This window comes from Dermochelys coriacea, chromosome 10 (assembly GCF_009764565.3).
Source record: "Dermochelys coriacea isolate rDerCor1 chromosome 10, rDerCor1.pri.v4, whole genome shotgun sequence".
In the NCBI taxonomy this organism is placed as follows: Eukaryota; Metazoa; Chordata; order Testudines; family Dermochelyidae; genus Dermochelys; species Dermochelys coriacea.
The window spans coordinates 42,810,848-42,823,717 of NC_050077.1; the positions used below are offsets into that span (position 1 = coordinate 42,810,848).

Here is a 12,870-nt window from a genome sequence, read left to right on the forward strand (position 1 = left end):
TCAGAAGGAGGAAGAAATAGTAGGCTTCTGGACCACCATGGTATAAAGTTAGAAATTAAGATAGATAAGAAAACTGCTGAAAAGCTAAATGGTTTCTTTATATCAGTCTTCACCACAGAGGATGTGAGGGGGATACCTACTCAGACTTAGCCTTTTCTGGTAATAAGCAGGTGCCACTGGAAATTGCTGTTTCAAAAGAAGGGACGCAGAAACAAACGGATATATTAAAAAGAAATAAGTCATCTGATCCAGAGAGGATACACCCAAGAGTTCCAACTGAATTTAAGAATGCATATTTTTTGAGAGCAGCCCAGCCATTTTAATCAGCTATTATGATTGAGCACTGGAAGAGTAGCAAATGTTGTACCTATACTAAAGGCAACAGGAATGATCCAGGGAATTACAAATCAACACGACATACTTCTGTACTGGGTCAACTGGATGAAATGATCATTAAAAATATCACAGAACATCAATGATAGTATCCGACTCCACTACTTACGAAGTTAACTCATAACTCCAGTTTTTTCAATGGGTCAGTAAAGTAGTGGTTAATGGAGAACCAACTGAAAATTTATCTGGACTTACAAGAAGCCTTTGACAAAATTTCTGAACAAAAGAGGCTACTAAAGAAACTAAGTAGTCATGGTGGGAAAGGCAAAGTACTGTCCTGGATCAGAAACAGAGAAAACAGTAGGAATAAGTAGTCAATTTTTGTCTTGCCACAAAGCTAAGTGTAGTGCCACAAGATTCCAAACTGGGCCTAGTGCTATTTATTTATTAAATTAATTCAAAAAGGGAATGAGCATTGAGATGGCAATATCTGCAGATTACAAAAATTATTTAGGTTAGCTAAGACTGGAGGACACAGAGGGACAGAAGTACCTAACCAACTTACCTGAATGGGCAACACGGATAATATGATAGATGAAAATTCACTGTTGATACATGCAAAGTAACACACACTGAAGGGGGAAAAAAAACAAAACTAAACAAAAAAAAACCACACCACTAACCATATCTTACTGGGTTCTAAATTATCTTACTAACTCAGAAGAAAGACCTGAGCATCTCTGTGGACAGCTCAACAAAGACCTCTTCTCAATGTGCAGTTGTGGTCAAAAAAGTAAACAACGTTAGGAGGCATAAAGAAATTGGATAGAGAGCACAGGAACGATTACAAAGTCATCATAAAATCAATGGTATACCCTTACTCCCACTACTGTGTTCAGTTCTGGTCAACACATGGAAAGTAGCTAAAGAAGACAGACAATGAAAATTATTGGGGCATGAAAATATTATATGAATTGAGGTTGAAAAGACTGGGACTGGTCACCTAGCGAGAAGGTGAATGAGAGAGAGAACATGATAGACGTATACAAAAAAGGCAGATCAGGCACTTCTATTCATCTGCTCATAATGCAAAAAACATGACTTGCCGTTCAGTGCAGACAAGCCCTACAAAAGAAAAAAAGTCAGATAGGAAAGATGGTTGCAAATGTTAAGGTTTCTTCTAATTAATCAGAAAAAACAAGGTTTTTCTACCTCTTCCATCACACACTTCTGCATTATCAGGATGTTAGTTGTGGAAAAAAAAACTAGCGTTTGAAGATCGGAGCGTAACAGGTCTGAAAACCACTTCTTTGATGGTTCAGAGTCTGAGGGATCTAAAAGATTTGACACAGTAGCCATAGGTTTATAAATTCTAGAAGACATCCTTGCACCACTTCTGATACAGTGAGTAAATATATTTCGTAACCATTTTGGTCACAAAGGAGAAGTATGGATTCTGAAATTCACTGTAGAAAGAAAAAAAAAGAATCAGAGAATAGGAGAGAGGCTGGAATACAGAGTCCTCAGCATTAAAACTTTGGACAATTCCTGGTACTGCTGCGTGTAACTCTGGTAACTGGACTAGCCTCCGTGTTCCAGACTGGTGTACCAAAAATGCTGAAGTATATCAATTATGTGGCTGGACACTTTAAGAACACTCAGAGTTTTAAAAAAAAAAAAAAAAAAATCTACGTTTATCTTTAAGAAATAAAATGGGAAAACAAGTTACAGCAGAAAGACTAATAAGATTGGTCATGATTCATGAACAGTAAATTGATTGTGCACCAATTTTTCACCAAGACTTACATTTACAAATTGTATTTACAAAAGAAATGTACTTTGTCTTAAATAGAAGTCATGGAATATCAGGGTTGGAAGGGACCTCACAATGTCATCTAGTCCAACCCCCTGCTCAAAGCAGGACCATCCCCAATTTTTGCCCCAGATCCCTAAATGGCCCCCTCAAGGATTGAACTCACAACCCTGGGTTTAGCAGGCCAATGCTCAAACCACTGAGCAATAGATGTTTACGTGAGAGAGAGAGAGACCCCAAAAAGCACAAAATATTTATAACAGCTTGTAGATCACATTTAAATTAGCTTTCTAGGACAAACAAAGAAAAGATTTGCAGGAAGAGGAATCAATGAACTAGTCAGCAGCATAGTCAAACTGTGGAAACAATCTTAAGCCAAGGAGCAAGCCTAGAAGTTGGCCTTAAAAAAGGTTTAATAAATCCAACAACAAGAACTGCCACACTTTTTTTTTTTTCAGTTTATAAAGAAATGGAGGAAATTTTTAATGTTAGTGACAACCTCTTCCCCCCCACAGATAATAAAAAACACATGAATTAACTGTCCAAATATTACAACGTCACATTTCATTGCGCAGAATGGATTTACTATACTGCGACAAATGATAATGTTTAGGCTCTCACATTGACACCATGCCTATTTGGCGATACCTGCTACATATGTTTTCCCTTCCCTTGAAGTAACTATTGTGTAGAGCAACTGATCTGACAAGTGAATTTTTTCAAATAATAAGCATCTTAATATAAAACCTCAGGAATAAAGTATGCAACTTCTATTAGCAAGAACTATAAAAATGTAACATGTTCACTTCTAAAGTCTGTTGTTACCTCCAATGTAACCATAACACCCAGGATTCACCCCCAACTTGAGGCACTGTTATCTTCCTAAAAAGTCTTGTCTCATACTCTTCTGCAAATAGTGTGGATTTCTAATGGGTCTGATTTCTTCCTGCCAGAAGATCACAACAACGCAATGGTCTTAAACAATGCTAAGAATACTAACCAAACATACAACTTATAAAATGATTTATAAAAAATAAAATAGCATTGGAGAATATTATATGAAAAAGGAATTTGTTTACTCCTGGGGGAGCATGCCCAGAATTTATGTCCGCTGCAGATTTCTTTGCTTCCCTGCAGAAAAATTACTTTCCGACGGGGAAGCAAAGGGAAGCCACAAAAGTGGTCATGCAAAACCACCCACCCACCCCAGCAGTATGTTTCAGGTGCCAGGGGGAGAGAGCTGCACAGTGATCTCCCACCTCCATGCAGCCAGTGGTCTGTACTCCCCAATTCCATGCTGGAGCCTCCATATTTGACATATAAACTTAGCAGAATTTCACAGAATTTTAAAATATTGTGTGCAGAATTTTAATTTTTTTGGCGCAGAATGACCTCAGGAATAATTTGTTGTATGAATCCAAGTGTCACTCAGCTTCACAACTTGCAACCATTCAGGAAAGCACTTTTGTATCATAAAAGGAATTCTCAGCAGCATGTAAATTTGTATTAGAAACAATGGTGATTTAATTTTAAAATTGGATTTATGAGGAAATCATTAAATACAATTTACACTACAAAACATATTTAATATAATCACAGTATTCTATGTATAATCCATGGATTTTATAGTAGTTGGAATTACCAAATACAGTACTCCAGGGGCTTAAGTACCTTCATGCAAGAATTTAGCGTAAATTGCTAATGTTTGAAGACAGGGAATGTAATGTTAGAAATTCAGTGGGTAGAAATTAACAGACGACATTTGGGTATCTGTTCTCCAGCAGGGCGCTTTGAATTTAAGAGTATCATGGCATTGCAGTAACACACTTTCTTAAAGGGCACTTATAACACTGGTAAAATGTTCAAAGGACCCTATAATGCAAATATGTGCGCACACACACACACACACATTTATTTTTTTTAACTACATGGAATTATTCAGGTTACCATCTTCAATAGGCAGCTTAGTGAGTTAATTGGAGCCCTAGCAATCAACAGACAACCAGTAGTATGGTTGATTTCTCAAATTCTCTCATAGCACTGTAATATTTATTCTATGGCTTTAGAATTCTTTTGGCTCTTTTATTTGGCATTTTTGAGAGACACTAGGTGAGTGAGATAATATTTATTGATCTATTTCAGTATGATAAGAAGATATGGACAGGCAGTATATCTCCACATTCACAACCCAAATAGGTTATTACAAATTTAGTCAACACAGGCTACTACTTTTAAATTTAATCTCTAAAATTTGTATTGTAAGAACAACCAGTTTGATATTTAGTGACAGTATTTTCTAATCATACTTTGGGCATGTCATAGCCTACTTTTAACATGTCACATTTAACTACTAGATTTATTATTATCATATTACCATGCACCACATTAAATGTTTGTTGTAATTAAGAAATAGAACAAACAAACCAATCTGGTTATTACACCACTAATAAATAAGTTTTGGGAGTTCTCCTGTACACCGTCACCAAAAGAAAAGCCTACTATTGCATTTTGCTAGAGTACATCATTGATTTGTGCCTTTTCTCCATATATCAGTCTCACTGGGGCTTGCTGGGGAGGGAGCGGGGTGAGGGCAACATTAGGGCAACTATGAAAGAAAATATGCAAGAAAATATTTGTTACTATTTACAAGTGAAGCCATTAAGGAGCAAGATAACCAATATTTAGCAGAGTAGATGAATGTCTAGAGAAAGCGGATAACAAATCAAAGGAACACTGGTACTGCAATGATGGGAGATTGTAAAAAGAAAGCAATTTAGCTACAAAAATGATACATTTTTTAATTAGACACATGAGAAATAGTGATCTTAATCCTGCAGCCAGTTGAGTTCTAATCTTGCAGCCATTGAAATCAAGGGAAGGTTGGCCATTAATTTCAGTGGAAGCACAATCAAGCCTACTTTCATTTCATTAACCTCTCTAAGCCAGAACCCAGATTCCTCACAAGAAACTAATATAATTATTAGATAATGGCAACAATTTCATTACTCTTTCCCCTCTCGGACATGGATTACAAAGTGTGAAAATGAAAAGAAATCCTTATACATTTTTAGAAAAAAAGATCATAACTGCATATCCTTCGTGAAGTTGAGGATTTCTAAAATGCTAAAATTGATGTCTATACTGCAACTCCTGTTCTCTGTCCCAAAGTGATTTATAGGCTGAAATTTGGAAATTATGTATTGTTACATAAATGAGAAATATATTTGCTAAAAGAACATGTTAATACTGTTATTTATGTAATTTTCTTGAAAACATCCATCTTGTTCCATTTCCATGCACCCTCATTGCTTCCTTTTGCTGTATTGCTGACTAAGAGGAAAGCATGCATTAAATATTTTTTGAAAATCTCATGCAGATAGAAAGCCACAAAAAATTGAGCTACCTGAATATTATTTTAAAAAAAGAACAAGATGCCTGAGCTGTGTTTAGATTTCTCCGAGGACACCAGCATAATTTTATCTTCTCTTTTAAAGTAGTTAAATTAATGGTTTCTCATTAAGATACATAATATATATGTGATGATATCCATAGAAGTCATATTTATCATGCACCTTTGTCCTCCTCCCCTACACTCAAGACGAACTCAGCTCCACCAGAACTAACAATACAAGCCTCTGAACAACTTTCAAAGACCCAACATTTATAAAACCTTCAAAACGAAAATGTGGCATCTCTCCCCCACTTCCCCATATTATACTGCCATGGCAATAATCACTCCTAAAATAGAACAGTGACAAAGATTTGATCTCTTGAAAACCACCAGGATACTTTATAGCCAAGAATAACCAAGTGTATACTATATTATTTATAGAGAGAGAAAGGAGGAACACAATGAAGCCAAGAAACCTATTTTAAAATGAAAATGACAATATTTTCTGCATACTTCCTGTTTGTGAAAAATGCATACTACCCGTAGGTACATGTATAAACTGATCAAATCTGTGTAAATTCATACATTAGTTTACTTTAATAATGTCATCATTAGTCCACAACCATTTAATTGAAACAGGACCTACAACTAAAAAAAAATAAATAAATTTAAGAATGCTAAAATGTGAAGTAACAAGGTAATATCACTGCAAAAGTGAGACTGAAAGAAACAAACTACCCACTTACAACTTAGATAAGTAGCAATGTACTGCCTTCCCCTCGAGATAATAAAAAATTACAAACTTTACATAAAGCACTGTCTAGAAAGATTCTACATAATACCCTTGTAATGGACTCCATTCACTTTGCTCTTTTAACAACCATGGCTGAAGAGTTAGAAAATTTATAGTACAGAAGACTAAACTAAACCAACCACCTGCTAGTAACTATGCTGTATTCCTGTTGCATAAAGTCCAGATAGACACACTGTTGAAGTCATTCTTTATTCACAAAGAAAAAACATCAAGGTGGCTTTTCACTGCGTTCTATTTATGGGCACTTATGCAAATGCCAAAACAAAATATCATGCATATAGCTTAGGAGGAGTTATTTTCAATCAAGTCAAATTATATGCTAACCATTCAATATACATGTAGGACAAATATTAGATTTATTATGCAGGTGGTGTTGGCGGCCTGTTATACACAGGAGGTCTGACTAGATGATCTGGTGGTCCCTTCTGGCCTTAAACTCTACGACGGGGTAGGCAACCTATTGCACACATGCCGAAAGCAGCATGCAAGCTGATTTTCAGTGGCATTCATGCTGCCCGGGTCCTGGCCACCGGTCCACTGGCCTCTGCATTTTAATTTAATTTTAAATGAAGTTTCTTAAATATTTTAAAAACCTTATTTACTTTACCTACAACAATAGTTTAGTTATATATTATAGACTTATAGAAAGAGACCTTCTAAAAATGTTAAAATGTATTATGGGCATGCGAAACCTTAAATTAGAGTACATAAATGAAGATTTGGCACACCACTTCTGAAAGGTTTCAAGAGTAGCAGCCGTGTTAGTCATCAATGTAGCGCAAGTAGAATAGGGACCTCTACACCAACATTCCACACAAAGATGGACTACAAGCTGTCAGGAACAGTATCCCCGATAATGTCACGGCTAACCTGGTGGCTGAACTTGTGATTTTGTCCTCACCAATAACTATTTCACATTTGGGGACAATGTATACCTTCAAATCAGCGGCACTGCGATGGGTACCCACATGGCCCCACAGTATGCCAACATTTTTATGGATGACTTAGAACAATGCTTCCTCAGCTCTCGTCCCCCAATGCCCCTACTCTACTTGCTCTACATTGATGACATCTTCATCATCTGGACCCATGGAAAAGAAGCCCTTGAAGAATTTCACCAGGATTTCAATTTCCATCCCACCATCAACCTCAGCCTGGACCAGTCCACACAAGAGATCCACTTCCTGGATACTACGGTGCTAATAAGCAATGGTCACATAAACACCACCCTATATCAGAAACCTACTGACCGCTATTCCTACCTACATGCCTCTAGCTTTCATCCAGATCACACCACATGATCCATTGTCTACAGCCAAGCGCTACGATATAACCGCATTTGCTCCAACCCCTCAGACAGAGACGAACACCTACAAGATCTCTATCATGCATTCTTACAACTACAATACCCACCTGCTGAAGTGAAGAAACAGATTGACAGAGCCAGAAGAGTACCCAGAAGTCATCTACTACAGGACAGGCCCAACAAAGAAAACAACAGAACGTCACTAGCCATCACCTTCAGCCCCCAACTAAAACCTCTCCAATGCATCATCAAGGATCTACAACCTATCCTGAAGGACGACCCATCACTCTCACAGATCTTGGGAGACAGGCCAGTCCTTGCTTACAGACAGCCCCCCAACCTGAAGCAAATACTCACCAGCAACCACACACCACACAACAGAACCATTAACCCAGGAACCTATCCTTGCAACAAAGCCCGTTGCCAACTCTGTCTACATATCTATTCAAGGGACACCATCATAGGGCCTAATTACATCATCCACGATATCAGAGGCTCGTTCACCTGCACATCTACCAATGTGATATATGCCATCATGTGCCAGCAATGCCCCTCTGCCATGGACATTGGTCAAACCGGACAGTCTCTATGTAAAAGAATAAATGGACACAAATCAGACATCAAGAATTATAACATTCAAAAACCAGTTGGAGAACACTTCAATCTCTCTGGTCACTCGATTACAGACCTGAGAGTGGCTATTCTTCAACAAAAAAAACTTCAAAAACAGACTCCAAGGAGAGACTGCTGAATTGGAATTAATTTGCAAACTGGATACAATTAACTTAGGCTTGAATAGAGACTGGGAGAGGATGGGTCATTACACAAAGTAAAACTATTTCCCCATGTTATTTCTCTCCCCCACCCCACCCCGCACTGTTACTCATACATTCTTGTTAACTGCTGGAAATGGCCCACCTTGATTATCATGGTAAAAGGTTTTCCTCCTCCCCCCACTTCCTGCTGATAATAGCTCATCTTAAGTGATCACTCTCCTTACAGTGTGTATGATAAAACCCATTGTTTCATGTTCTGTGTCTGTCTATAAATCTCCCCACTGTATTTTCCACTGAATGCATCCGATGAAGTGAGCTGTAGCTCGTGTAAGCTTATGCTCAAATAAATTTGTTAGTCTAAGGTGCCACAAGTACTCCTTTTCACTTCTGAAAGGTTGCCGACCCCTGCTCTATGACATCAGTAGTGTCCTGTGTTTATAATTATTTTGCAAATTAAATATATACAAAAATTCTTAATGAAACCATAAAAGATTTGCACAAAATCACCCAAGCAAACTCATGATCCTATAACTGTAAATAAACCTCGACCTCCCCACCCCTTCTGTTTTTGTCTTCCCTTGCCATTTCATGTCTAACCTCTTTGGGTCAGAGAACTAGATATATACGACTTAAATCAAACAACATATTTTTTGGAATTTAATAATGATTGCATAAATAGCTAAGACAAGAGGAATTATGTTGAAAATGGTGACTTGAGACATTAATACTCTTACCAATAGTAAAGAAAGGGTAAATTAATAATTTAAACAGTTAACTTTGTAAAAGTATAAAAAACAATCAAAGGGCATAGGGCTTCTTGTCCCTCTAGCCCAGTGGTTCTCAAACTTTTGTACTGGTCACCCCTTTCATATAGCAAGCCTCTGACTGCGATCCACTTTATAAATTAAAAACACTTTTAAATTTATTTACCACCATTATAAATGCTGGAGACAAAGCGGGATATGATGTGGAGGCTGACAGCTCACAACCCCCCCATGTAATAACCTCGCAATCCCCTGAAGGGTCCCAACCCCCAGTTTGAGAACCCCTGCTCTAACCGCTATGGCTCCTGTTAACATTGAAGGTACTACATAGTGCAACAGTGGAAAGAATAAAACTGTCAATTTTAATAGTTATAGTATGTATTAGGAATATATGACCCTACAGTAACCATATGGTGGAATTCACTCTTGGGGCTCTGCTGCAGTGTTCTCTCTCTCTCTCTTTTTTTTTTTTTTTAAATGGCACCTGCAGCACCCAGCAAGTACATTATATTTTATATACTAGAGGAACAAAATATTTGTTTTCCAAGTGCAGTTGTCCAATATCATTCCAAGACATGTAATAACTGCAAAAACAATCCAAAGTTTAAAATCTTATATGCCAGTGCTAAGAAGTAAAAGTGACATGAGCAATCTTTGTAGATCACCACTAATCGGTCATTTTCAGAGTGGTGACACAATTCTAGCCCTATTTCTTCCCTTCCAAAGACAAAAAGATAGTATTGTACTTTTTTTTTTTTCTCCAGATCATTTTTTAAAAGAAAAGTCACCTAATTGGCTCCAGGCCACAGACTCAAGCCAACTTCCAGAGAATCTTCTTTTGGTTCCAACATATATAGCATGTTTTTAGTACTCTCTCTTTGTGGATCCCTTCCCACTTCACTACATCTTTTGCTACCATATCCTATTTTAACATTCTTTTCATAAGGTACAGGCCATACTTTGGACTTAGAACCTACAAAACTTGCATTTTGTAAAGACAAATACTTTCCTATCATGTAAATATCAGCCACCAGACATACATATTTTATAAAAAGAAAAGGAGTACTTGTGGCACCTTAGAGACTAACAAATTTATTTGAGCATAAATTTTCCACCAAATGCATCCGATGAAGTGAGCTGTAGCTCACGAAAGCTTATGCTCAAATAAATTTGTTAGTCTCTAAGGTGCCACAAGTACTCCTTTTCTTTTTGCGAATACAGAACACCACGGCTGCTACTCTGAAACCTGACATATTTTATAGCAATAGCAGGACCCATGCTGACAACCCCCATGCCAAGTTTCTGCCCAATGTGATTTGAAACAGCCATACTATACCATGTAATAACAGAGCTTATTCTGTCAATTCTATGAAGGAACTCCACTGCCTGATCAATAATTTCTTTTTCAAACAAAACCTCAACACAACCACTATCTTTAAAATGTGAAAAATGCAAAAGCTACAATATATTTCCAATCAAAAGTTAAAATTATTCCTTGGCACTAGAAACCAGATTTTTTTCAGCATGAATTCAAATGCCAACAAAGGGACAGAAGTGTTTTTTTTTTCTTTTTTAGCAAAAGCTTTGCAAACTAAGCAGCTTACACTATTAAAGACTTGATAAGCATTCTATAACATATTTAACAGATTTGACATTCTTTGTAAGATTTAGAACACACTAATTCATAGATCACATTTCAACTGGATGTGATTTAATTTTTTAAACCCCTGAAAATCAGGATTCATAATAGAAACACTAAGATCATGAACTGTAAAAATTCGACAAGTGTGACTATTATAACAATTGAAACGCTGCAAAATCATTAATTTAAAGTCTTGTATGCCTGCCAATCCCTATGTTAAAAAGGCAAAAGTGGCATGAGCAACATAGAAGACCATTATTGATCACTTTAAGCGGTGACACAATCTAGCCCTATTTCTTCCCACCCAACACAAAAAGATGGTACTTTTTTCTATAATTTTTAAATAAAAAATTACTTATTGGCTCTCATTTACCCAACTGGCTCACCCCCTCCGCAGGTCGTTATCTTTCGGCTGGAAAGCCGTCCCTGCCGAAATCAGCAAGCAGGTCTGGTCTTGCAGGTCAGCTGGGCCCGATTCTGCTCTCATTGATTTCAATAGTAGTTTGCCCATAGACTTCACTGAGAGCAGGAAACGGAGGTCCTCGGTGAAGCGTACTGGGAAGGCTGAGGGAAATGGGACCCAGGTGCCTCCCCGTGCACCGACAAGTGGCAGGTATAACCCAACTGAGGGAGGTGTGCAGTGGCCTCTACTGGTGCATGTAAGGTGCCCAAGGCTGCCCCGCTCTCACAAGTGGAACGGACCTGCCCAGCGCTGAGAAAAGGCGCCTGTAAATGCCCAGCGCGAACCAACAGCCCTGACCTTTCCAAAGCCGCGGGGCTACCGTTCCCCGCCCTCCGCGACCCGCCAGCCCGGCGGGCGGCATCGGCCCCTTCCCCCGGCGCGCGGGCGGAGCGGTCACTTCGGGCAGCCCCTGCGCGCCGCGCCAGGCCACTACTGCAGCCACCTCCAGCGACCGCGGTCGCAACCTCCGCGCGGCGCGCAGCCCCTCAGCCCGCCAGCTCCCCGGCCACACCGCCCTCGCGCGCTGCCACAGCGGCTCGCCCGGCTCGTTACCTGCGGGGCTCTGCGAGCTGCTCCTGGCGGCGGCCGCCGGGTCCGGCTGCCCTAGGAACAGGGCGATCCAGAGGGAGCCGAGGAGCCGCCTGGCTCCCCGCGCCGCCATCGCTCCGCGCCCCGAGCCCGGCAGCCGGGCACCCAGCAGCAGCAGCTGCCCCTCCCCCGGGGGCTTCTCCGGCCGGACGGGGTCCGCTCGCCCTAGGCCGGGCGCTGCCGCTGCAGCGGCCTGAGGAAGGGGCTGCCCTGGTCGGGCTCCGGGGGCGAGCGCCGTCCGTGCAGAGAGGCCGGGGGGGGGGGGGAGTCACTCCATCGCGGGCCGGTCCCAGCGCCAGGCTTCGCGTCTCCAGCACACAGCGAGAGGGACACTCGCCGCGCTCCGCCCCCAACCACCGCCGCCCGTACGCATGCGCCACACGCACTCCTCTTCTCCCGGCCCCCTCCCGGCGGGAGGCAGCGCGCTCCTCTGACCGCCAGCCGTCGGGGGCGCGCGCGGAGCTCCACCTTCCCCCGCCCTCGCAGAGAATCCCACACTGCTCCTGGAGAGACAGAAAACGCGGGGCGGGCCAATCGAGGGGATGGCGCCGTGGGCTCCTGCGGGAGCAGCTCCTAGCTGGGCACAGGCACCGGGCAGGGCTGTGGGGGGTCACGGGCCCTGCTGGTGCAGGAACAGCGCCTACACCCACACTGACCCCCCGACCTCCCCTCATCCTACACCCCTCCCCTCCCCCCTCCTCCTCCTCTGTACTCCCTCTCGCCCCCTACGCCCCCTCATCGGGCTGGGCACCACCATCTTGCGTGAGGGACACTTCACAAAATCATCGTACGTAGTGATGGACATTGGGATGGGGATTCTGTCATTCAATTTTTTGAAGAATTACCACGGATCTCAAATTTGTTACCACAGACACTTGTGTCCGTGTATAGACATGTTGGTGACCCCAGCCCCTCATCCTACACCCCTCTGTCCCCCGACCCTCCACCAACCCCACACCCCCTCTGACCCCCTGCACCCC

At 41.0% G+C, this 12,870-nt stretch overlaps 1 protein-coding gene across 30 annotated transcripts in view; it reads right to left on the reverse strand.

Moving 5' to 3' along the window:
- Positions 1-12,267, reverse strand: part of NEO1 (neogenin 1) — a 499,518-nt gene extending 487,251 nt beyond the window's left edge. For 16 of the 30 annotated variants that reach the window (XM_043493240.1, XM_043493249.1, XM_038419532.2 and 13 more), the window contains exon 1: positions 11,855-12,256. In XM_043493240.1, the coding sequence (XP_043349175.1) occupies positions 11,855-11,963 (109 nt within the window). In that variant the 5' untranslated portion in view covers positions 11,964-12,256. Of the gene's footprint in view, positions 1-11,854 lie in introns of all 30 variants that reach the window. The other 14 variants (XM_043493237.1, XM_038419530.2, XM_038419533.2 and 11 more) reach the window with 4 other exon arrangements.
- Positions 12,268-12,870: the final 603 nt, after the last annotated feature.